Source organism: Mustelus asterias, chromosome 8 (genome assembly GCF_964213995.1).
Source record: "Mustelus asterias chromosome 8, sMusAst1.hap1.1, whole genome shotgun sequence".
Taxonomy (NCBI): Eukaryota; Metazoa; Chordata; class Chondrichthyes; order Carcharhiniformes; family Triakidae; genus Mustelus; species Mustelus asterias.
Window position 1 is genome coordinate 68,813,239 of NC_135808.1, and position 24,520 is coordinate 68,837,758.

At 38.8% G+C, this 24,520-nt stretch overlaps 1 protein-coding gene across 1 annotated transcript in view; it reads left to right on the forward strand.

The window, feature by feature from the left end:
- cdc73 (cell division cycle 73, Paf1/RNA polymerase II complex component, homolog (S. cerevisiae)) overlaps nucleotides 1-24,520 on the forward strand; it is a 333,544-nt gene that overhangs the window by 203,729 nt on the left and 105,295 nt on the right. The window contains exons 12-13 of the mRNA XM_078218135.1: nucleotides 10,721-10,756; nucleotides 11,053-11,140. Coding sequence (XP_078074261.1) covers nucleotides 10,721-10,756; nucleotides 11,053-11,140 — 124 coding nt within the window. The remainder of the gene's footprint in view (nucleotides 1-10,720; nucleotides 10,757-11,052; nucleotides 11,141-24,520) is intronic.

Consider the following 24,520-nt stretch of genomic DNA (forward strand, 5'->3'; position numbering starts at 1 on the left):
GGAAGTATTGAATGCAAAAGCAGGAAGCTATACTAAACCATAAGACACAAGAACGTAAGGCCATTCGGCCCGTCGGGTCTGCTCCATCATTCAGTGAGATCATGACTGATGATACTATAATCCTCAATTTTCCCACTTTATCCCCATAACCCTTGAAAATCTGTCTATCTCAGCTTCGAACAGACTTAATAACCCAGCCTCTACAGCCCTCTGTGTAAATTCCACAGATTCACTACCCTTTGAGAGAAGAAATTTCTCCTCATTTCTGTCTTAAATGACTGACCTTTTATTCTGAGATTATGTTCTCTGGTCCTAAACTCTCCCACAAGTGGAAACAACCTCTCAGCACCTATCTTGTTAAACCCCCGAGCATCTTGTACGTCTCAATAAGGTTGCCTCTTAATCTTCTAAACTCCAATGAGCACAGATCCAACCTACTCAAACTTTTCTCAAACAAATGCCTCCATATCTGCAGCTTTCTGCAATCCTCCATTTGAATTATATTCAGCTCCTTTATTGTTCCTTCCAAAGTGCAGAACCTCATAATTTCCCACAGTATATTCCATCTGCCAAGTTTTTGTCCACTCACTGAACTTGCCTATATCCCTCTGGACTCTGTGTCATCCTCACCATTGGCTTTCCCATTTACTTTTGTGTCATCCGTAAACATGGCAAGAGTGCATTCACTTCCCTTATCCAAGTGAATAATATATATTGTAAATAATTGTGGTCCCAGCACTGTTTCCTGTGGCACTCCACTAGTTACAGGTTGCCAAACTGAAAATACCCCTCTTATCCCAACTCTCTCTCATCTATTAGTTAGCCAATCTTTTATCCATGCAAATATACTACCCCCGACACCCTGAGCTTGTATTAAGTAGCCTGTTGTGCGGTACCTTATTGAATGCAATTTGGATAGCCAAGCATCTGCTAGTTTCCCCTTTATCAGTCCTGCTCATTCCCACCTCAATGAATTCTAATAAATTTGTCAGGCATGATTTCCCCTTCATGAAGCCATGCCGAATCTACTTCATTATATTATATATTTCTAAATGCTCTACTATTACTACCTTTATAATGGACTCGAACATTTTCACAATGACAAATGTTAAGCTAACTGGCCTATAGTTAACTTTTTATGTCTCCCTCCCTTTTTGAATAGGGGTGTTAGATTGTCAGTTTTCCAGTCTTCTTGGACTTTTCCAGGATACTTGGAAGATTACTACCAGTGCATCCACTATCTCTGTAGTTACTTCCTTTAATATCCTAGAATGCAATCCATCAGGTCCAGGGGGCTTATCAGCCTTTAGTCCTGTTAGTTTTCCTAATATTTTTTTTCTCTAATAGTTTACTTCCTCCTGACTAATGTTCTGTCTTTTTTACATGCCCTCATTATCTCTTGATACATTCTCCATTCTACATTATAGCTGTTGTTGGTGGGCCTATAGACTACTCCCATCTTTCTCTGTTTGTTATTTTTTACTTCCACCCATATGGATTCTACATCTTCCCATCTGTGATCTTTTCTTGCTATTGTACTGATTCCATTTCATACTAACCAAGCTACCACACCACGCTTTCCTTCCTGCCTGTCCTTACAAAAAGTCACATTCCCCTGAGTATTTAGTTCCCAGCTTTGATATCGTGGTAACCACGTCTCTGTAATAGCTATAGGATCATACCCATTAACATCAATTTGTACCATTAATTCATTTATTTTGTGCCGCCACTAATTTTGCTTTCTTACCTTTTTTTTCCCCTTTGACCTTATTTGCTGCTGTTCATTTTATATTTGTACATTCTATCCTTTCCTGTCACACTAACAAAATTGTTGCCTTACAATGTTGCTATTATCCTGATCCCAGCCTCAGAGGTAGGCCATCCTACTTTCCCTCGCACAGATGCCAGAGCCCCACAAACTGAAACCCACTTCCCCCACACCATTCTTTGAATCACGTATTCATCTCACTAATTTCATGTACCCTGTGCAAATTTGCATGCGGCTCAAGTAATAATCCAGAGATTGTAACCTTGGAGGTTCTGTTGTTTAGTTCCATGCCTGGTTTTTCAAAATCTCTCTGCAGAACCTCTTTACTCATTCTATTTATGTCATTAGTACTTACATAGACCATGACAACATGTTCCTCCCACTGCAGCTGTCCTGAACCCTGGCACTGGGTAGGCAACACAGCCGCTAGGACTCTGGTTCTTTGCTGCAGATAACAGTGTCAATCACCCTCACTATACTGCCCCTACTATCACTATTATGTGCTTCCCCACAGTTGAATGGCTTCCTGTGCCATGGTGCCATGGCCAGTTAGCTCATCTACCCTGCAACTCCTACTCTCATCCATACAAGCTGAGAGAGCCTCTCACCTGTTGGACAATTACAGATGCTGATACTGCTGCCCTCTGGGTCACAGCTGCAGTTACACCCCCTGTCGCTGACCACTTTCCAAACAAGAACACACTATCCTAAGGAGTATGACCACCTCCTAAAACAAATCATCCAAGTAACACTCCATCTCTGATGTGTCGCAGTGTCTGCAGCTCAACCTCGAGCTCAGTGGTTCTTGATTTGAAGCTCTCCAAGCCGCAAACGTACACTGCAGGCATGTTTACCCTAGAACATAATGTTATCCAGGAGCTCCCACATGCTGTATCCTTGACAGCATGAGTGACATGGTGACACAGTGGTTAGCACTGATTCCTCACAGCTCCAGGGACCTGGGTCAAATTCTGCCCGAGGGTGACTGTGTGGAGTTTGCACGTTCTCCCCATGCCTGCGTAGGTTTCCTCCGGGTGCTCCAAGTTCCTCCCACAGTCCAAAGATGTACAGGTTCCATGGATTGACTATGCTAAGTTGTCCCTTAATGTCAAAAGATGTGTAGGTTAGGTGGATTAGTCATGGTAACTGCATGGGGTTATGGGGATAGGGCAGGAGGGTGGACCTGGGTAAGTTTATTTATTAGTGTCACAAGTAGGCTTACATTAACACTGCAATGAAGTTACTGTGAAAATCCCCTGGATGCTGTTTTGGAGAGTTGGTACTCGATGGACCGCATGGTCTCCTTCTGCACTGTTGGGATTCGAAGGACACATTACCTGTCATGCCATCTTTTGCAAAGCTCTGATTCAGTACAACTGAAATTTTGCATCCAGTTCAGGTCTTCACAATTTTGGAAGGAAGTGAAGATCATTGTAAGAGTGCAGAACAGGTTTACCAGAATGGTTTCAGGAGTGAGGGAATTTAACTCCAAGGTCATGTTGGAGAAGCTGGAGTTGTTCTTGGAACAAAGGAGGTTGAGGGGAGATTGTTAGCGATGTACAAGATAATGGCAGGTGTGGAAATAAGGCAGACAAAGAAAAGGTGACTCAATGGCCAGAAAACACAGATTTAATGTCTTGGGCAAAAGATGCAGGGGAATGTGATGAAAAACTTGTTTTAACGCTGTGAATGTTAAAGGCCTGGAATTCATTACCTCTGAAGTGGTGGAAGTAGAGATGATCAATAATTTAGAAGGAATAATTAGGCACTTGAGGGAAATAAACTTGCAGGGTAACAGGGATAATGTGGGGAAGTGGACCTGACTGGATTGCTTTACACACATCCAACATGGACTCTGGGCCAAATGGCCTCCTGTGCCATTATGCCTATATGAGCACTTGTTGTCTATACCTGCGCTGGAATGGAGAAGCAAAGTATTTTGAAAGTGCTTTTGTTACAGTTTCCCTTTTAAGTAATTCACTAGGTCCTGTAGATAACCTCCAAGTGATGTATCTAATACTTAAATTATTATTGTGATGCACATATCACTAATGCAGAGCATGAAAGATAATTAGACATTAATATTCCAAGATTCTACTGTTTTGTAAAGCTGAGCTAAAGACTAATGAGTTACAGATGTGATATCATTCACACTGAAGTACCTTAGCAATGTCAGTTGAATGGTTGTTTCTGTTCAGGACTGCTTGAATGTAGCAGTAGCATACTGATAAGTAGCATGTTATAATCTACAGCCTCCCCCATTCATTAGTTTCTATACACTGCTAGGATCTACAGTCATTCATTTGAATGGAGGTAGGGTTAAGAAAATCACTTGGAGACAACCTCCAAGAAATCTGTGCCACTTTATTGCTATTTTGATCAGGTGGGTTTCCCCTCGTGCCCCCAGTGTGTCTAAAGCCCCTCTCTGAATTCTGCATTTGTTATTTTCCACCTTAATAGTGTCCATTTTGATTATAGTCCCATTCTAGGGATTGAGCACAAAATTAAGGTAGACCCTCCTGTGTAGTACTCCGGGAGTTTTGTGCTTTTGGATGAGGACTTGCCTGCCCCTTCAGGGAGGCATAAGATATCCCATGATATTTCAAAGAAGAGCAGGGGAGTTCTACCTAGCATCCTAGATAATATCCACCCCTCAATCAACTTATTTAAAATAGGTTATCTGGTCATTAAGGTATTGCTGTTTGTGGGCCCCTGCTATGCACAAATTTGTGACTGCTTTCCGATCTTACAACAGTTACTACACTTCAATAAAAGTACTTCATTGGTTGTAAACCCTCCCTGAAAATTTTGACGACATTTTTGCACTCTTGAGTATTCAATGCGCTCAATTGCAATTTGATATTAGTCGTTGTAGTTTGGAATTAATTTGACAGCGCGCTCAAAGCTATCCTGGCACCCTCAAGTCGTTATCAAGAATTGAAGGACTGGCTTCAAGTCAGTCAGGTATTTAGTGATCAAATGGAGACCACTTGAAAGCTTCAAAAGTTCCAACAAAACATGAAAGCAGTGCCTTTTAAAACACTGTGAACTCAACAGTTTTGACATCCTTGTCTCATGCCAGAGGTGGCTTCATGCAGAGATTGGATCCTCATCCCTTTGGGAGACACAGTGAAGAGCCTGCAATCTGCCATTGTGCTTCATCGTGCCAACATGCTGCATCATTGACTGCTTCCAATGATCTGCAAATTTTTCTCTCCAACTCCTTTTGCAAGGAATTTTTTAAATCAGCATTTCTAGGTTTAAACATTTCAAGTGCTTCAGTTCACTTTCAACATTTTACAACTAGTATGATCCTTAGTTAAGAGTTTAACTGTTAAAGTGAATACATGAATAAAAATGTGCCAAATGCAAGCAAAATTAATTATCCAAATAAATCATGCGTGTGATGCCCTGTGTGAGAATCCCAAGTACTTTTTATGTATTCAGCTAAATCACTGACTGTCTCCACTAAAAGAATTCTGCTGGAATTTCATTTGGCAATTTGAGCATTGAAGAGAGTGTCACTGAATGACCTGCGTTTGAACATGTTTTACATTTTCAATTTTCTCTATTATTTTAATTAGTTGTAGCCTTAAAGCTTTATTGCAGTTAACTTATTACAATCAGTTACAATTATAGTGAGCACAATAATGATAAAGCTGCATATATTGTTCATCCCTGGGTCTTTTATTTTTTGAACTGTTTGTCAAATTGCTTTAACGGTCTTTTCAAGTCAGCCACATGTGGGAGTGGAGTTGCACATAGACTACAGCAGCTTGGGGTAAATGGTGTTGATGATGATCAGCAGCTTTTTATCTCTGCTAATACAAATTACTGTCATGGGAATTAAACCCATACGAATGCCCAGTGTTATCCCACTCGATATCCTGGTGTGTTCTGTAAAATAGAAAAAAAAACATACTTTGATTGAATAATCCTTCTTGTAATTGTACAGTTAATTCATAGTATTGTCTAAGAACCCCTTTGTTTCCAGGGTACCTTACTTTAGTATGGCTCATGCTGCCATTCAGGAAATTGTAGAATCAGAAATAAATTTTATTTAGTCGAGTAGAACTGCTAAAGGAAAATGTATTTACTAATATTCTTAAATTTTGTAATTAGTAAACAAAATCTTTGAGCTTAGCAAACTGCACAAGTATTGGACCATCAAAGACTTCCTTTGTCAGCAAGGTGCAAAGTAATGCTACATTCAGTTTTTGAGGTCTGTTGTAAGATATGGATTCTTCACAGTGGCTAACAGACATGAAACCTTTCTTTCCCATCTTGCATTGCAGCGTAACATTTTGAAGTGTGAAACTTGACTAAAGTTAAACTTGACAAAGCTAATTCTGCTCACATCAGTGGAAGATAATTATGGTTTAAAAGTTGATCACGTTTAGTTTTGTCACAGTTTCAATGTTTGCCAACTTTATTAAAATGAAAAGAAGATTTGGAATAGGTCACTTGGTCAGTGTTACTGGGTGTAGATGATACCAGTGCAGAATATATTAGCAAGTATTGAAGCGGGAACCAAACAAATGGTAGCCATGTGTATGTGTGCCCAAATTCAAAGGAAGGCAATGTAATAAGAAAGAATCAAAGCAACTGGTCACATTTGAAGCCAAATAAGATGAGCAATTTTTAAATACAACTTAAAATACATTAAAATTTATAGTGAATGAATGCACCAAATAAAAATCAAAACAATTCCAGGCAGTAAGACTGCTCTTAGATCAGCTAAGCACACCTGTACTAGCAAAGAAGAAACCATTTTCAGTTACACGATGAGTCAGGGGACCATTAAAGTCTATGTTGAGCTGCTGAAAGATGGTCAAGGACAGGTCGAAAGCAAGTTAGTTCTTGTAGAGACCTTGCGCTTCGAGAAGCATAAATTTACAAGATAATAATGGCACTAAATTGTATTTATGTTGATCAATTATTTCAGCTATGTAGGTTGGCGGCTAATTAGAGGTCAAGCTATGAAAGGCCAAAACCAGTTGGATGTTGGGTAATTCTTTCCTTCCAGGGGAATTGTGGACCAATGGAACATGTTGCCATTTCATGGTGAATGTTCATTTCCTATCCCTTCATGTTAGAGTTGAATCTGTTTCTGGCAACGGTGGAGATCACCTCCTACAAGAGATAGAATTCCTCTAACACAAATCATAGTCAATGGGATAGCTTTGGCTATTTTCATTTCAGGGAATCGGAGAGGAAGTTTTCATTTCCACTCCCTACTTTTCCCCCTAATCAGTTTGATTTTTCACATTGGTTTTCCCTTTCCCAATAGATAGCATCACTCCCAGTGGGTAGGTATTTATTTAAATGAGTAAAGTATTACAATTGAGTGACAAGCTAGATGGACCCACTGGTCTTGTATGTTCTTATATTGCGAGGTATGTTAATATTCACGTTCTACATGGAAATGCACGTGTGTAGATAAGCTCTGTAAATTTGGGAACATTCTCAAAATTTTTGAATTGAGTTAATGAATAGAGAGCATTGTGTTCTGACTCTCATAACTCAGTTGAAGGTGCTTGTCTGCAGTTTACGTAATTGTTCCCATCTCTGGTCACATTGCTTAACTTTAAGATTCAGCATTATGCAGCTTTCAGCATTATCAAAAATGAATGTAACTTTCAATACAATGCAAATTCAAGTCAGTAACTAGCACCAAGGCTCAACAAGAGGCAGCAGTACCAAGTGTTTACCAGTGTAATCTCTACACTGGTATTTTCTCAGATTCTTTCAGTGTCATGATCTCAGTTAGTTAGAACTTTTTTCCAGCTTCTGACAGTCTTTGTTAAGTTGTATATTATAGTGTTGATTCCTGATATGTAACATGTAACAGACAGATTCCAACTTTTGCATTGAATATGGTCTCCATTACAGTTAAACCTGTACAGTTAGCTGTGATTGTGTAGCCTAACTTCCAGGTGGAGTTGAGCTTTTTAGCATGGATAGGGTTCACCTTTTGAGCACTTAATCCAAAGACCTTTGAGTTACAAAATCCTTTTGCACCTTATTTTAGTACCTGCCTTAATTTATAAATATCATTAACCGAATAAGCTTCCTAGATCAGAAGTCTAATATCTGACAGATGTATTGATTGATTTATTAGTGTCACAAGTAGGCTTACATTAACACTGCAGCGAAGTTACTGTGACAATCCCCTAGTCGCCACTCTCTGGCACCTGTTTGGATACACTGAGGGAGAATTTAGCATGGCCAATGAACCTGACCTGCACGTCTTTTGATCTGAGAGGAAACCGGAGCACCCGGAGGAAACCCACGCAGACATGGGGAGAACATGCAGACTCTGTACCGACAGTGACTGAAGCCGGGAATCAAACTCGGGTCCCTGGCGCTTTGAGGCAGCAGTGCTAAACACTGTGCCACCATACTTTGATGCTAGTCAACCATGTAAATCTATCAGAATTTCTTAGGTTTTCATTTTCTTTCACCATTATAGACTTGAATATGAAACTTGGTTGGGGGAATTGATAAATTGAGATGATAAAAAGTTTGCAGAGTCCTTGTAATATATATCTCAGTTAGAATTAACTTGACTTTAGCAACTGCAACAGTAAGCATGCAGTACGATCATTTGCCATTGGCAATGTAATGTGCAAAATTTGAAATGAAGGTGAATTAAAGATTCCACTTTTTGAACATGACAAGTTCAAAAACCAAAATCTCCTTTTCCAAAGGTGACCTACATGTACTGTTGCGGATTCTGATTGTGTGTAGTCCTGATCTTCGTTTTGCTCCACTGTTACCATTCAACAAACAACCTGACACACACTGCACAATTTGACTTCACAAAGTTAGCATGTCTATGTTTGGGAATCATTTACTGTGGGAGATACTGCCCAATTGATGAACACTTATGCACTAAAAACTTAGGAATGCCAGTTCTTATGTTGCTTTTAACAGTTTTACAACTGTTCCCACGCAGTACAGGCAGAGATAGAGAATGTATTAAGCTCTGACATATAGTATAATCTCACAACACCAGGTTAAAGTCCAACAGGTTTATTTGGTAGCACGAAATACTACAGCTCCGAAATAAACCTGTTGGACTATAACCTGGTGTTGTGAGACTTCTCACTGTGCCCACCCCAGTCCAATGCCGGCATCGCCACATATAGAATAATCAAACAGCTTTGCTCTACTACTTTATTAAACAGTTTTGAAAGCCTGATTTTAATGTTGGTAGTTCTGTAGGGGCAAAGGCATATCCCCAAATGATTCGGTGATAATTCTTCAGAGACTCTAGTTTGCGTCAGAGGGACAAAACCATTGTATAAAATGTTTCCAGGCCTTTGGGTTCCCAATTTTAATTTGTTCCCTTTATACATTAGAGTTGTTTTGATTTGGGAAAAAAATTATTGAATAACTAGGTACTTGGAGCAAAAGAAGCAGTAAACAATTTCACCTTGGAGAGAAAGGTGCAGTTATTAACAGCAGATTTCCACAACAAAAGATCTAAAGATTGCATGATCTATCGACAAACTAGAAGACAAAGCGTGATGAGCAGTATTGTCATTTAATTCATTAAAAGTTCAGTTTGGGAATTGGTAAGTTATTGAAGGCAGTGGCTTAGAAGTGAGGAATATAATCAAGCGAGAATCATGATATGTCCCTGCCTTAAACTGTCAGCTGAAGTTCTGACGAAGGGTGATCCTGACTTGAAATGTTGGCTCTGTTCTCAGTCCATAGATGCTGTCAGACCTGCTGAGTTTCTCCAACGTTTTCTGTTAAATTGTTGACAGTTGCTCAAGTTAGAGAGAAAGAAGGAAGAAACTTCCTCCAGAATTTCTGTACACTCTCGAGGATGACCCCATATCTCTCTTCCGTTTTCAGTTTATGACCTTATTTTGACACATTTGTTCAATTTGGTATTCCTTTTGAGAAAGAATTCTTTAATAACTTCTCAATTTTGCGAGAGTGACACAGTTCTCGCACCATAATTGAGCTCTAATGGACCATCATTCACAGCGGCTGATTTTGCTTGTGTGTACAGTCTAGCTACCCCAAAGTAAGATTAATTCCAATAATTGTTTAATAATGTAATAATTGTACTATATATTAGAGCTTAATATATTCTCTATCTCCTGCTGAATTGAAGGGAATGGTTGTATTGTAGCATCTTGGTTCAGGGATTCAAACGGGGGATTAATTTCCACATGTTAGACCTGTGAACAATTGTTCCATTTATTATTAAGAACCTCTTTCATGAATCCTTTCTCTAAATATTTTAAATCCTAGTTCTTTGACATGCAAACATCTCACACCTTTTCAACCAATAAACTTCTACATATGACATGAATAGACCTTATAATCAAGATCATTAAGTTGAATTATTGTATGGTCGTGCAATTTTAATGTTTTCACTGACAACTTCTCTATCATTCTGATGTACACATTTGTTAAGGCATCCTCACTGAACTTGGTGGGCAGAAAAAGTGCAATACTTGTAACTTTTTAATGTTTCCTTTCTACAACGTAGCACTTGTTAAAACATTTTAGTTCTATTGTTAACAAAATACGAATATTCTTTAAGCAAAATTATTTAAAACATTGATCAGTAATTGTGAAAAATGTGATGAACAAAACATTCCTACTGGTAGTTCCTGACTCTCCGCTGGTAGTTCCTGACTCTCCGCTTGTAGTTCAAAAACTACAAAGAAATGAATATTTTCCACTGAGATCTGTCTGATTATTTGAGATGAGAATGTGCAAGTCAAAGGGTTGAACTCTCAAAAGTTTTGGATGAAGTCTTTTGGGGGAGGGAATTAGGTAGGGAGAAGAAGCGGGGATATAAATTTTGCAGTAGGTGAAACCATGATTGCTTCAGTTGTAATGCATGTTGGAATGTTTTTTTATTATTGCATTTATCCGCATATCGTTATAGAATGTCCTTTTTTAATGCATGTTTTTCTTCAACAGTTTCACAGGCGAGGCCACCACCAAATCAAAAAAAGGGTAAGAGTCATTATTCAGAACTTGACTTTTCTTTTAAGTATTAGATTCGAGGCAAATTCAAACCTCTGCAGCCATAAAATATATTAATATGGTTTCACTAAGCCATGTTACCAAAACAATTGGTGCTCTAGCATTTAAACATAAATAATTGGCAGAGGTGTTTGAATTTATAAGCTGCGTAAATGAGGATTGAATTAATGATCGTATTTTTCGTGATCTGAAGAAGAAACTGTTATTTTTAGCCCAAGACTTTTTTGTCTGATAGAAAACGTCAAAGAACTGTCTCTTGCTTCCAGGTTCTCGGACTCCTATCATTATTATTCCAGCAGCTACTACTTCTTTAATTACCATGCTGAATGCAAAAGATCTCTTGCAGGACTTAAAGTAAGTAGTTGAATACATTTTATGTCTTAGAAAATGCTTCATGCTGGTTTGAAATAGTGGAAGTTTTGGAGAGTTGATTGCAAAGATCATAAATAGCAAACATTTGCCACTGATACACTACACTAAAATTGATCGATGAAAAGTTTCTTAAGTCAACCTGTAAAAGCTGAAAGAGCTATTAATTTTTGGAAGTTACAATTTCCATACTAGTTTGCATATCTTTTCCTTGTTTTAACTTTGTAATAAGCAAAGCATTTTCTATATATTTAAACAAAATGCTGGCAATCTGAAATAAAAACAGAAAATGCTGGATAAGCTCAGAAGGTCTTGCAGCGTTTGTGGAGAGAAACAAGAGTTAATGTTTTGGATCTAAATGATCCTTCTACAGAACTGAAGCAAGGTAGAAATGTACAAACAAAAGCAAAATACTACAGATGCTGGAATCTGAAACAAAAACAGAAAATGCTGGAAAATCTCAGCAGGTCTCCCCACAGATGCTGTCAGACCTGCTGAGATTTTTCAGCATTTTCTGTTTGTGTGTTAGAAATATACAGAATTAGATGGTTGGAAACAGGGTGGAGGAGGTGGGGCAAAGCAGACAACCAGGGATCGGTCAGGGGAAAAGGAGGTATGGACAAATTTGTCCTGGACGTAAGACAAAGGGGAGTGTTAATGGTGCCGTTAAGGGATGGAGAGTGCTAATGATGGCAAAAGGTGAGACAGCAGAATGTGTTAATGGGAGCAACTGAACAGCCAGGTAGAGGTGGCCAAATAGAGAAGAGATGGGGTTATGTTGGGGCAGGCCATTGAGCTGTAAAACAATGGACGACAAACTACAGGAGGGGTCGAGGCGGGGGTGAGAGGTCCAGAAGGTTTGCCCCATCTCCTCCATTTGCAACTATATAGTTCTGTACACTTCTACCATGCTTCTCTTCTGTAGTAGGATCGTTTAGGTGCGAAATGATAACTCTGTTTCTTTCCACAAATGTTACTAGATCTGCTGAGTTTATGCAACATTTTCTGTTTTTATTCTCTATATTTATTTTGTTTTGCTCACACTCTGTTCAAATAAGTAAGACCATTGCCTCCCTGGTACTGCAATAAGAATTTGGGATTGCAGACTTCCTGGCCATTGGTAGCTTTGTTTTGTAATTAGAAAGTAAAAGATGAAATGAGGTTCAAACAGCTAGATTTGCTCTTCCATTGGGAGCTGAGGTACCTTTATGTGAAGCCCTGAAACTCCAAATTGGTTGTGATGCTGTGACCTTGTGTTAGGCCACAGCATGCCAGTACAGAGACTGTTGTTGCTGGAGACTGTACAGGATTTCACACTGGAGCTAACTAGATGCCATTCCTATAAAGGAATGGAATTAAGCAGAGACAAGTTAAATCCAATGCTTATGGATTACCCAACATGTTACTTTTGACAATGCATGGTCCACTGCTCCCTTAACAGAATTCAATAAATGTGCCAGGCATAATCATCTGCTTTCTGATATTTTGTAGCATACCCTTGTGGCTACATACTCTGTTCCTCACTTCAGTGTCAGTACTAGAATTCACTTAAATCCGTTTAGTCCATTTGTGAGCGAATTATTTTTAAAAAAGTTAATTATGCAAATGTGAAAAAATATGTTACGATTATATTCCTGTACAAATTGCAGGAGGTTTCCTGTGGAGACTAATTTAAATGTGGCCATGTGCTTCAAAGAAATAGCATGACATATGGTAGCTGTTTATTCTGAGTGGAGGTTACCTTATCTTACGGGAGTATATCTGTGAAAAATGTCAATCAAGTAAACGACCAGCTTGTCACATTGACTTGTGGACACATTTACAGAATCCACATGTTCTCTGTGAAAGATATTGGGCAGTATATGCACGTACATGAACTAACTTAGTCATTTTAAAGCAATTCAGCCACAAATTATCTGAATCAAATTTTTAAATAATCTAAGGTACTTTAACATAGTTACCCAGGATCCTAGTTATTTTATATTTTGCCAAAAGTTTTCTCTCAAATTGTCATTTTAAGCAAATCTAATGTTGGATAGAATTATTTAGGAATATCATTAAACCAAGAAAGGGACTATTTTACAAACTAAAATGGTATTTTGAAGTTATTATTTGAAAGATTTTTAGGGACATGATCTACTCACATTTTGAAACTAATGGACGTATTAGTGATATACAGCATGGTTTTGTGAAGGGAAAGCCATGTTTCACTAACTTGATCAAGTTTTTCAAGGAAGTAACGAAGATAGATGAGGAAAAGGCAGTGGATGTTGTATGCATGGACTTCTTCAGTAAAGCCTTTTACAAGGTACCTCATGGTAGATTGGTACGAAAGGTGAAGTCACACGGGATCAGAGGAGAAGTCTGGGGCGGCACGGTAGCACATGGTTAGCACTGCTGCTTCACAGCTCCAGGGTCCCGGGTTCGATTCCCGGCTCGGGTCACTGTCTGTGTGGAGTTTGCACATTCTCCTCGTGTCTGCGTGGGTTTCCTCCGGGTGCTCCAGTTTCCTCCCACAGTCCAAAGATGTGCGGGTTAGGTTGATTGGCCAGGTTCAAAATTGCCCCTTAGAGTCCTGAGATGCGTAGGTTAGAGGGATTAGCGGGTAAATATGTGGGGGTAGGGATAGGGCCTGGGTGGGATTGTGGTCGGTGCAGACTCGATGGGCCGAATGGCCTCCTTCTGCACTGTAGGGTTTCTATGATTTCTATGAGAGCTGGCAAATGGATACAGAATTGGCTTGGCCATGAAAGACAGAGTTTAGCAGAAGAGGGGTGCTTTTCTGAGTGGAAGGCTGTGACTCGTGGTGAAGAAGGGGCTTAGAGCTTCAAAAGCTTGTGTGGCTTTTGCTACCAAATAAACCTGTTGGACTTTAACCTGGTGTTGTTAAACTTCTTACTCGTGGTGTTCCACAGGGATCAGTTCTGGGACCTTTGTTGTTCGTAGTATGTATAAATGATTTGGAGGAAAATGTAGCTGGTCTGATTAGTAAGTTCACAGAGGACACAAAAATTGGTGGAGTTGCGGATAGTGAAGAGGATTGTCAGAGGATACAGCAGTATATAAACCGGTTGGAGACTTGTGCGGAGAAATGGCAGATGGAGTTTAATCCGGACAAGTGTGAGATAATGCATTTTGGAAGGTCCAGTGCATATAGGAATTGTACAGTAAATGGTAGAGCCCTTAGGAGTATTGACAGGCAGAGAGATCTGGGCATACATGTCCATCGACCACAAAGTGGCAACGCAGATGGATAAGGTAGTCAAGAAGGCATACGGCATGCTTGCCTTCATCGGTCAGGGCATTGAGTATAAAAATTCGCAGGTCATGCTTCAGCTGTACAGAACCTTAGTTAGGCCTCATTTAGAATATTGCGTACAATTCTGGTCACCACACTACCAGAAGGATATGGATGCTTTGGAGAGGTTACAGAAGAGGTTTACCAGGATGTTGCCTGGTCTGGAGGGTATTAGCTACGAGGAGAGGTTGGATAAACTCGGTTTGTTCTCACTGGAATGATGGAGGTTGAGGGGTGATCTGATAGAGGTCTACAAGATTGAGTGGCATGGACAGTCAGATGGTAGAAAAGTCAAGTACGAGGGGACATAGGTTTAAGGTGTGTGGGGAAAAGTTTAGAGGAGATGTGCGAGGCAAGTTTTTTTACACAGAGGGTGGTGAATGTCTGGAACGTGCTGCCCGGGGAGGTGGTGGGAGCAGGTACGATAGCGGCATTTAAGGGGCAACTAGACGAATACATGAATAGGATGGGAAGGATATGGAATCCGTAAGTGCATACGGTTTTAGTTTAGGTAGGTATCATGATCGGCGCAGGCTTGGAGGACCGAAGGGCCTGTTCCTGTGCTGTACTTTTCTTTATTTTCCTGAAATTGATCTTCTGAGCAGCAGAAAAACTTGATGTCCTTGTCATAATGTAAAATGATAACATCGCCAGCAAGTTTCTAAATCGCCTTTCAGCATGGAGTTGAGGGTTATAAATAAAAATGACACTTTAGGGAAAAAGAAAATTAACCTTTGAAAAAACCAAATATGACCAGGAAAATTGATCACCTTTAGAACTCTGTTGTATCTAAACTTTATTTGGTTCAATGGACCATTATTCTTTCAAATGAAACAAATGATTATGCATTTTGAGTCATGAATTATTTTTCAAAACTCTGATTGGAAGATAAAACAGAACTGAACAATAACTGAAAGAAGTGCTTAGTTACTGCTCTAATAAAATAATAGAACAGTCAAAACTATCAAAGTGGTTTTTTTTGGCAAAAATATTCATTTTAAAATAACGCTTAAGATTTTGACAACTTGTATTTGAACTTTGAACTCAGTTGTTAGGGAATCATTTGCACTATCAGCTAACATGGTACATGGAATTTGGGTAGTCAGAGCTGGGCTTGGGCATTGAGGAAACGTATTATTGATGAGTTGAGCTGGAGGAAGGCAGGCGGGCTGTAGCTGAATCTAGAAGCAGATTCAGGTTCACAGTTGGAGGGGGAAGGTGTTTAGTGGACATGGATGGGGAAACAGCTGAACTATTCTGTGCCTTGGCGAAGAAGAAATGTATGAGAAAGGGGTTCAAACAGACTGTTGACATTAAAGTAAAAGGAGGCTATAGTTGTTTCATTCATGCACAATGTTTCTAAAGTAGTGGGTTAGTTTTGTATATTTAACATGGATACCTAACTATCTTAAATATAGTTCCATTGATATCTTAATAAGGACAGTTCGGCAAAGAACAGTCCCAGATCTGTTTGTCATTTATGTGCTACATTAGCTAATTTCACCTGGGGTGATAATTAACTGTAGTATATCTGAGATAAGGAGAAAGCAATCTGTATTCCTGACCCTAATTGTATTCCGTGACTCCTGTGACCATTTGTTGAGTTTAGGCTCAGTGGTCATGCTCTTCATTGTTGGATAACCCTCAGATTACTGTGCGAAGGATTACCAGTTGACCTCGGTGTCAGAATATTGTTAATGCCCATGCTTCCAGCAAGAATTAAAGCCTTTAGTAAGGAGAGAAGCTGGAAATAGAGAAAAAAAAACTTTACCAATAACAGCAAACGGTCAATTGTATATTGTCTAAAACACTGGTAGTATTTGCAACTTTTTGCACAATATCCACTCAAATATTTCAGAATTTACACATTTAATATCCTGTTAATGCAAATATTTTCTGTAAATATTTATATTGAATGTTTCAAAATAAAATTGTGGGATGGGAAATTCTGGAACATTTTTATTTCTATAATAGAAATACAAATAACATACAAAATAGCAGATATAGTTGCCAAATGTAAAGTACAGCATTCGCCAAATTTTAAATTAAATCAGATGAATTCTGGAAAGCAGTTTGTTTGCCTTTCTAGTATGGACTGTAATTGAAACATGCAGTCAGTTTTAAAAATGGACTGAAAATGAGATTATAAGCAAGACTTAGAAAAAAGGTACATCTGGTATATAATGTATGCACTTTGGAGATGATAGGCAGGTTTTTATAGTCAACTTGTGAGTCTGATGAAAGAGGATCAGTGCAATATTAAAGATGATGTAGAGCATTGAAGGGACGCACAGTCTTTTTTGTAAACACTACAAGGATATATTTGTTCATCAGTTAGAAGCAACGTTACTGCCCTAAATTTAGGTTTTAATAGATAATCTGAATTATTCAGAATTGTAAGTTTTTCACATTACCATTAATTTTCGACTGATAAATTTTAAATGTAATATTTATGAGTAAAGCATAAAAGTAAGCTGCTGTTAGATGTTCCATTGTGTGGCCAGTTGTTCAAAGTCATGAAAACCTGGTTGAATCATGCTCAGATTCTGAAATTGTATCTATTTGAGTTTAATTGAATAGTAGTATATGTGTCGTGTTTGATTCGGGATGTGATGCCAAGTAGTGGAAGGGTTCAAAGTGAGCAACCTATTCATAATTGGAAAAGATTGGAAATTATATTTAGAATTGTTATCTGCAGCATTTGGGAGCATCCTGTTTTTTTTTCTGTTGGTGATACGTCCATCTTCTTACCAACTTGTTAACTTTTTCGGTTTGACTATGAGACTTAAAATTTTGTGTCTTTGGTATCACTCAGTCTTCCAGGTAAAATCCTCAGTCAGTTAACCACAAGGAATTGTAAAATGAAATTTTGTACATTTAACACATGTAGGCAAACAAATATTTGTGTAATGCTGGCCTATCTTTACCTCTGTTGTATGGAAGCTGGTGTTGTGATATTAGTTGGCGTACTTGGATTTTGAGGATTCAACCTTTTGGATTAAAACTCAGGCTTCCATAAGTCAATAACTATTGTTGGAAAGTTGGAACCCATCCCCGCTCCAATCCTCCTCCTCCCCATCTGTGTCGAGTAATATAATATTTCAAATCTGCAATTTTTCTTAATTTGAAATAGTTAAGATTGGAAAATAGCACCATTCTCATCCATTTCCTTTCTAAATGCAAATTCTTTTAAGTTCTTTATTTTTATAGAGCTCCTTTCATGACGACACTGTTCCAAAATGCCATACAGGCAAGGAAGCACTTTTTTATACAGGTTATTGGAAACATGGTAGCCACTTTCTACACAACAAGGCTCCAAAAACAGGAGTGAGTTGATGATCACTTTTAGTGATGTTGGTCGAAGAATTAGTATTGGCCATAACATTTGGGGAGAGCTCCGATGCTCCATTTCAAGTAATATTGTGGTATCTTTTGCATCTACATGTGATGGCACCTGGTACCTTGATTTAAAATCTCATCCAATAGATGGTGTAAAAGTCCCTCAACTCTGCACAGAAATGTACTCTTAATTCCTGGATTATGAATGTTGAAATTTATGAATTATAAATATTTTGAATTATATATTAAATATATATTGAAATATATATTATCCCTTAACTTAAAATAGAATGGTTATGAAAAGGGGGGATTCCTGGTAAACACCTCAGCTTGGAGAAATGTCCATGTGATTGCAGGTTGCCATTAGAAGAGAAACTTGAATAGAAACTAGTTGAAGCTATCATTGAGCTACTGTGTGAAGTTTGTACACCACATTTCAGCAAGATTATTAAAACCATAGAAAATCTAAATTCACCAGGATAACACGAGTGAATGGGATACTGGTTACTGAAACAAATGCTAGTGCTAATTAACTAGATTATTTGTACTGCAGCAAAAAAGCAGAGCAAAAATGTAATGAAAGTTTTCAGGGTTACGATGAACAGGGAATTCGATTTAAAATTGTCCTAATGTCTGGAATTTTATCAGATGTTCTGTCATTGTATATTTGATAGAAACCCATTTTACCAACTTGAGCAATGTTTCCACCAACATTATGTTGACAGCAGGAGAAAATCTGAGGAAATACCTCGTGTAAGAGAATGGTTAAGAAGTTTTAAAAAATGAAATGTTTTCTCAGAGTAGTTGAAGCAGACACCAATGCATCTTTTGAGAAGTGCAGAGTGCATTTGAAGCTGAGGAAGGGACAGAATTTGGGATTAGTTTTGGATTGCTCCAGCATTGAATTAATGCTCTCTATAGTTGTCCCACCAAATTAAGTGTGAAAACATTGTACAATCCGTTATTATGTTTTGGCTTGAGTGAAAACGTTGTACAATGCGATATGTTCTGGCTTATATTTTAGTTTAATCTAAGGCAGGGAAAATCTGTGGTTGTTCTCAAGTCTGGGCAAAATGATCAAAGTTTCTTTCTAAGTAGCAACTTTAATTGCGTTTTCACCAAGCATTTTTGTTTTGGTTGCCTAGCTGATAGAAATGATGGCTTGACCGGCAATGTCCCAAGGTGACTTGAACACCTAGCTAATTGGCATCTTATTTTTTTCTTTGTTAGTTTGGAATATTCCTAAATTTATGAAGAAAATAATATAGCTTAGATGTCATAGTTTTCTTACCATTCTTGAAAACTCCAGCTGCAAATGTCTGTCTCGTTCATCCTTGCTGACTTGTTGATGTTTGGAGTTATTCACATAAATGTGTTGTGTTCATTGTTTTTTTAATTGCTGCCTCTGCTTTAAAAAAATTGTATTCAAGGTGAATTCCTGTATGAAACCTGGTGAACCAAAATAGTAGCACATTGGCTCAAATGTCTTAACTGAGAGAGCTGATAGATCATCTTCACTTGCTCCTGGTTCATGATGGCATACCATGCTTATATGCCTACAGTTAGTAATCTGGCATTTAATGGGAGAAGTCGTAAAGATTTATTTTTCATATGCATAAGTTAAGATATAGAAACCTTTTTCAACAGTTTCAAGTAAAAATAACATATAGTGCAGGGCCTGTTCCTGTGCTGTAACTTTCTTTGTTGTTCTTTGTTAAAAGAAAAACTTCCACCTGTGAGATGCTGCAACATAAATGAGTGAGAGAATAGACAAGGGTCTAAGCCGAGAATAGATATTTAGGCATGGAAATGGATTCGGAGACATGGGAAAGAGCAAGCCAACATGTGTGTTATAATCATACAATAAATATTGTTGCTAGATAGGGGTGTCAGAACTTAGATTGTCAGCAAGTGGTGAATAGAGTATAGTGGGAAGGGAATACCTGGATATCTATCTGAGTATTGCTGAAAAAAGAGAAATACTGTCAAAGCTTTTCATCTAGCATTCAAGTCTCACACAAGAATATCAAATCTTAAAGGGACCAACAGTTTACACAGCATGAGAAAAGAATGCTGATTGCTTGACAAGTAGGTTGTGATTGGTGGAGGTGTTGCCATGGTAAAGGCACAGTTAACTGCCAAGCATTTATTTAAATTCAAATAAGATAGGACAACTATAATTGGTCAAGGCACCACCAAAGGGAATGAACCAGGAAACAGCTATCCCCCAGACTTTTGTTTAGTTGGAAGAAAGGTGCAATGCATGGACATGCTGTTTCTGTTTGCAAAGGACAGCACTCAGTGTGTGAATATTTGTATCTGCTAGCATGTATAAGTGAACCACTCTGTGAGCTCAAGTGATTACTTGAAATTGGTTGTCAGTGGAATTCTTAGCACAATTAGGATTGTTTTGCAGATTTTGTCCAAACACTCCTAGATATCTATTCCTTTTTGCTTATGCCCTAGTCCCTCTATAAATTTCTTTTTACCACACTTTTTTGGAAATGCAGTTATTTGGTTAGTACATTAGGCTTGTCATTTCCTTTAAGTATTGTGATGAGAGAACTAATTTATTGCAAAAATACATATTCCTAACCAGGACAAAACCTGGCTACCCACAATATTAATCCTTCTCAACTTTTGATTCCCCAACACCCCTAGGATCTGCCTTTTCAGGTTTGGCAGCTTACTTCCTTTGTGTGTGTGTGTGTGTGCACGCGTGCGGGTATGTGATGTCAAATAACAGCAGAGGTGGTGCATAGTCTAGACAGCAACCCATTGCTGAGCTGAGGTGCTGAACTGTACTGTTTATGGGAGATCTACTTTTCTGTAAATGAATTGAAGACTGTGGTTAGAGGAAAGCAACCAAGAACAGGCATCCCAGCCATGGCTAGAAAATAATCAGCTGTAATTAAACTGGCAGAGATGTTGCGGTTGGCGGCAGCATAACAACACTTGTCACTACCTTGAAGAAAGCTGCACACAAAGCTCTAATGGACTCCGTGGTGTAGATTTCACCTTTCATGGTGTTAACTTAATTCTGGCACCATCTATAGGTACTCTCAGGTGTCGAATAGCAGTGATGTAACCAAGTAAGCTGAGTAGCCAGTCACATTGAAGAATTCTTACTGGTAACAAGCCCATTTTATGAATTTGTTTTAGAATTATAAAGCTTCTTTGTGGCCTTGCTTTCTAAACATTAGTCCAGAGCCCTGACAGTCATATAACAATCAGTGTTGAGCGATCACAATGGCTATTGAGCAATGAGACTTGCACAAAGCAATGGTCATGTAATTACTGTTGACCAATAAACTGGCCAATTTTTTATTGATTGCATAATTAAGCAGTAGTCCGTGTTATTAGATAATAGCTACGTGTAACAAACATTTATATAGTTGCATTTGGGAATATGTACATTTATATATCAGATGTTAACAGCATATACTGAAGAACAGTGAATTATTGACACTACTTGGAAGTGCAACCATCATAACCAGCCAATCGGTACTAATTATTTTATGTATTTTGGATGTGAAGTCTACAAATTTATTTAAGCGTGAACAGCAATCAGTAAATCCATGCTTGGTGGGCAGGAAAGTGGCTGTAGAATCAGTAACAAAGCAATATTTTATAAATTATAGCAGTACTAATGAGTCAGTTATTAGAGCAACAAACAAGCTGTGTGACAGTTTGAGGTCAGCAACTAAGTATGTATCAATAAATGTAATTGTGTAACTGGCTCATGTGGATGTTCGGAATGCAAATAGCTGCAAAATTAATTTATATGGCATTGATGAATGGAACCAATGTCCTAGTATCAGTTTTGAGGGGTAGTTAAGATTGATGTCACGTTTGTATCAGATGTTTCATTAAAAGATAAAAATGCAAAATATGCTGCAGCTTCTCAATTTTTATTTTTTAATCAATGCACTATCAGAGGTGTGTTATATGATTTGAAATTCAATTCAACATTTCTTTTTCAAAACCAATGTAAGTTCTGTCTCTGCGCTTGCTAAAGTATATGGCCTTGAACAATGGTCGAACACTTTAACAAGCTGAATTTTAAAAAAATTAGAATTGCATTTGTGCTAATTGGGGTGATTCCTCGCCCCTGCAGCCCCGCCTGCCCTGCCAGTTAATATGTGGCCTTTTGAAGTGGCGAATAGTAGCTTTAGGATGCATGGTGCCGACAGTGGAAAACAAGTGCAGTTATGGCAAAATTCATTTTCCTTTGGACAAAAAATGATCAGATCTTCTAAATTTGAATTCAAAACATGGTTCCAGAGACAAAAAGACATTTGAATCAAATGTTTTAAAGTTAAGATATAATAGATGAAGAATGAAGTTATTGAAGGATAAAACCTAATTTTGTATGCACTCCTTTTTAAGTGATGGTGTGCCACATTAAACATGTTAAACAGATAGTATGAGCCAACAGCAGAATATCAATGTAATTTCCTTTTTATAATCTAGACATTTTTTTAAATACAAGAAAATGTGTTTTTAAAAACTCATACTGTTTATGATTGCATCCAGACTTCACCCGTGAAACCAGATTGCATTGTTGCTCCTTGAATGTGTCGTGTCATATCCTGGTGTCTCAGCTTTGTATCCAAGCTTCTGTAGTCTAGCTGTCCAATAAATTATGACTTGTTGGTTGAAAGAAAATACATCCTATTTATAAAACATTTTGCATCCTAACTACATTGAAGTGATTATTGCAGCAACTGAGGTTGAAATTTGCAGAAAAATTAGAGAGATGTGTATTGACAATAAGAGTTATAATTTTTGGTATTTTAATGGTCCAAAAATATTTGGGAATAGTGCAAAATGATTGAGGTGAAAAATCTTCAATCAAATTGTTGGTACATGGAAAGAACACCACTTGACCTGGTTCTGGAGCAAGGTGGTAATCACAATAGAACAAAGTGCAGCGTAAGAACAGGAAAGTGGAAAATTAATTTCGGCCCAAGGCATATGACTGAAAAAAGTTAATGAGCTCAAAAATAATCGTGCTCAGATTAAATGGGAAGAAAATTAGAAGCTAGAACAGCAATGGGTAACTTTTATACACTATATGGAAAGGGTTCAAATTAAATACTTTGGAATAAGGGACCAAAGAAGTACATCAAAGACTGGGGGTACATGGATGAATAGGAAAATTAAATCAAATTTGAAACTTCAGAAAACATTACTACTTTTAGGGCAGATAATAAAAAGAAAAGATAAAATATCAGCTTAGAAGTGGTAGGAGTGTTTTCCATCAGTACATTAGCAGTAAATGGATCATTAAGATTATGGAAGGTAAAAGGCTGGTTTATAGCAATGGAATGATGTATACTAAATAAATACTTTACACTGTTTTTCACGATGGTCATGATGTGGAGATGCCAGCGTTGGACTGGGGTAAACACAGTAAGAGTTTTAACAATACCAAGTTAAAGTCCAACAGGTTTATTTGGTAGTAAATGCCATTAGCTTTCGGAGCGCTGCTCCTTCGTCAGATGGAGTGGAAATCTGCTCTCAAACAGGGCATACAGAGACACAAAATCAAGTTACAGAATACTGATTAGAATGCGAATCTCTACAGCCAACCAGGTCTTAAAGATCCAGACAATGTGAATGGAGGGAGCGTTAAGCACAGGTTAAAGAGGTGTGTATTGTCTCCAGACAGGACAGTCAGTGAGATTCTGCAAGTCCAGGAGGCAAGCTGTGGGGGTTACTGATAGTGTGACATAAACCCAAGATCCCGGTTTAGGCCATCCTCGTGTGCGGAACTTGGCTATCAGTTTCTGCTCAGCAACTCTGCGCTGTTGTGTGCCGTGAAGGCCGCCTTGGAGAACGCTTACCTGAAGATCAGAGGCTGAATGCCCGTGACCGCTGAAGTGCTCACCCACAGGAAGAGAACAGTCTTGCCTGGTGATTGTCGAGCGGTGTTCATTCATCCATTGTCGTAGCGTCTGCATGGTTTCCCCAATGTACCCCCCATGCCTCGGGACATCCTTTCCTGCAGTGTATCAGGTAGACAACGTTGGCCAAGTTGCAAGAGTAGGTACCGTGTACCTGGTAGATGGTGTTCTCACGTGAGATGATGGCATCTGTGTCGATGATCCGGCACATCTTGCAGAGGTTGCTGTGGCAGGGTTGTGTGGTGTCGTGGTCACTGTTCTCCTGAAGGCTGGGTAGTTTGCTGCGGACAGTGGTCTGTTTGAGGTTGTGCGGTTGTTTGAAGGCAAGAAGTGGGGGTGTGGGGATGGCCGTGGCGAGATGTTCGTCTTCATCAATGACATGTTGAAGGCTCCGGAGGAGATGCCGTAGCTTCTCCGCTCCGGGGAAGTACTGGACGACGAAGGGTACTCTGTTCACCATGTCCTGTGTTTGTCTTCTGAGGAGATCGGTGCTGTTTTTTGCTGTGGCGCGTCGGAACTGTTGATCGATGAGTCAAGTGCCATATCCTGTTCTTATGAGGGCATCTTTTAGCGTCTGGAGGTGTCTGTTGCGTTCCTCCTCATCCGAGCAGATCCTGTGTATACGGAGGGCTTGTCCGTAGGGGATGGCTTCTTTAACGTGTTTAGGATGGAAGCTGGAGAAGTGGAGCATCGTGAGGTTATCCGTGGGCTTGTGGTACAATGAGGTGCTGAGGTGACTGTCCTTAATGGAGATGCGTTGTCCAAGAATGCAACCGATTCCGGAGAGTAGTCCATGGTGAGTCTGATGGTGGGATGGAA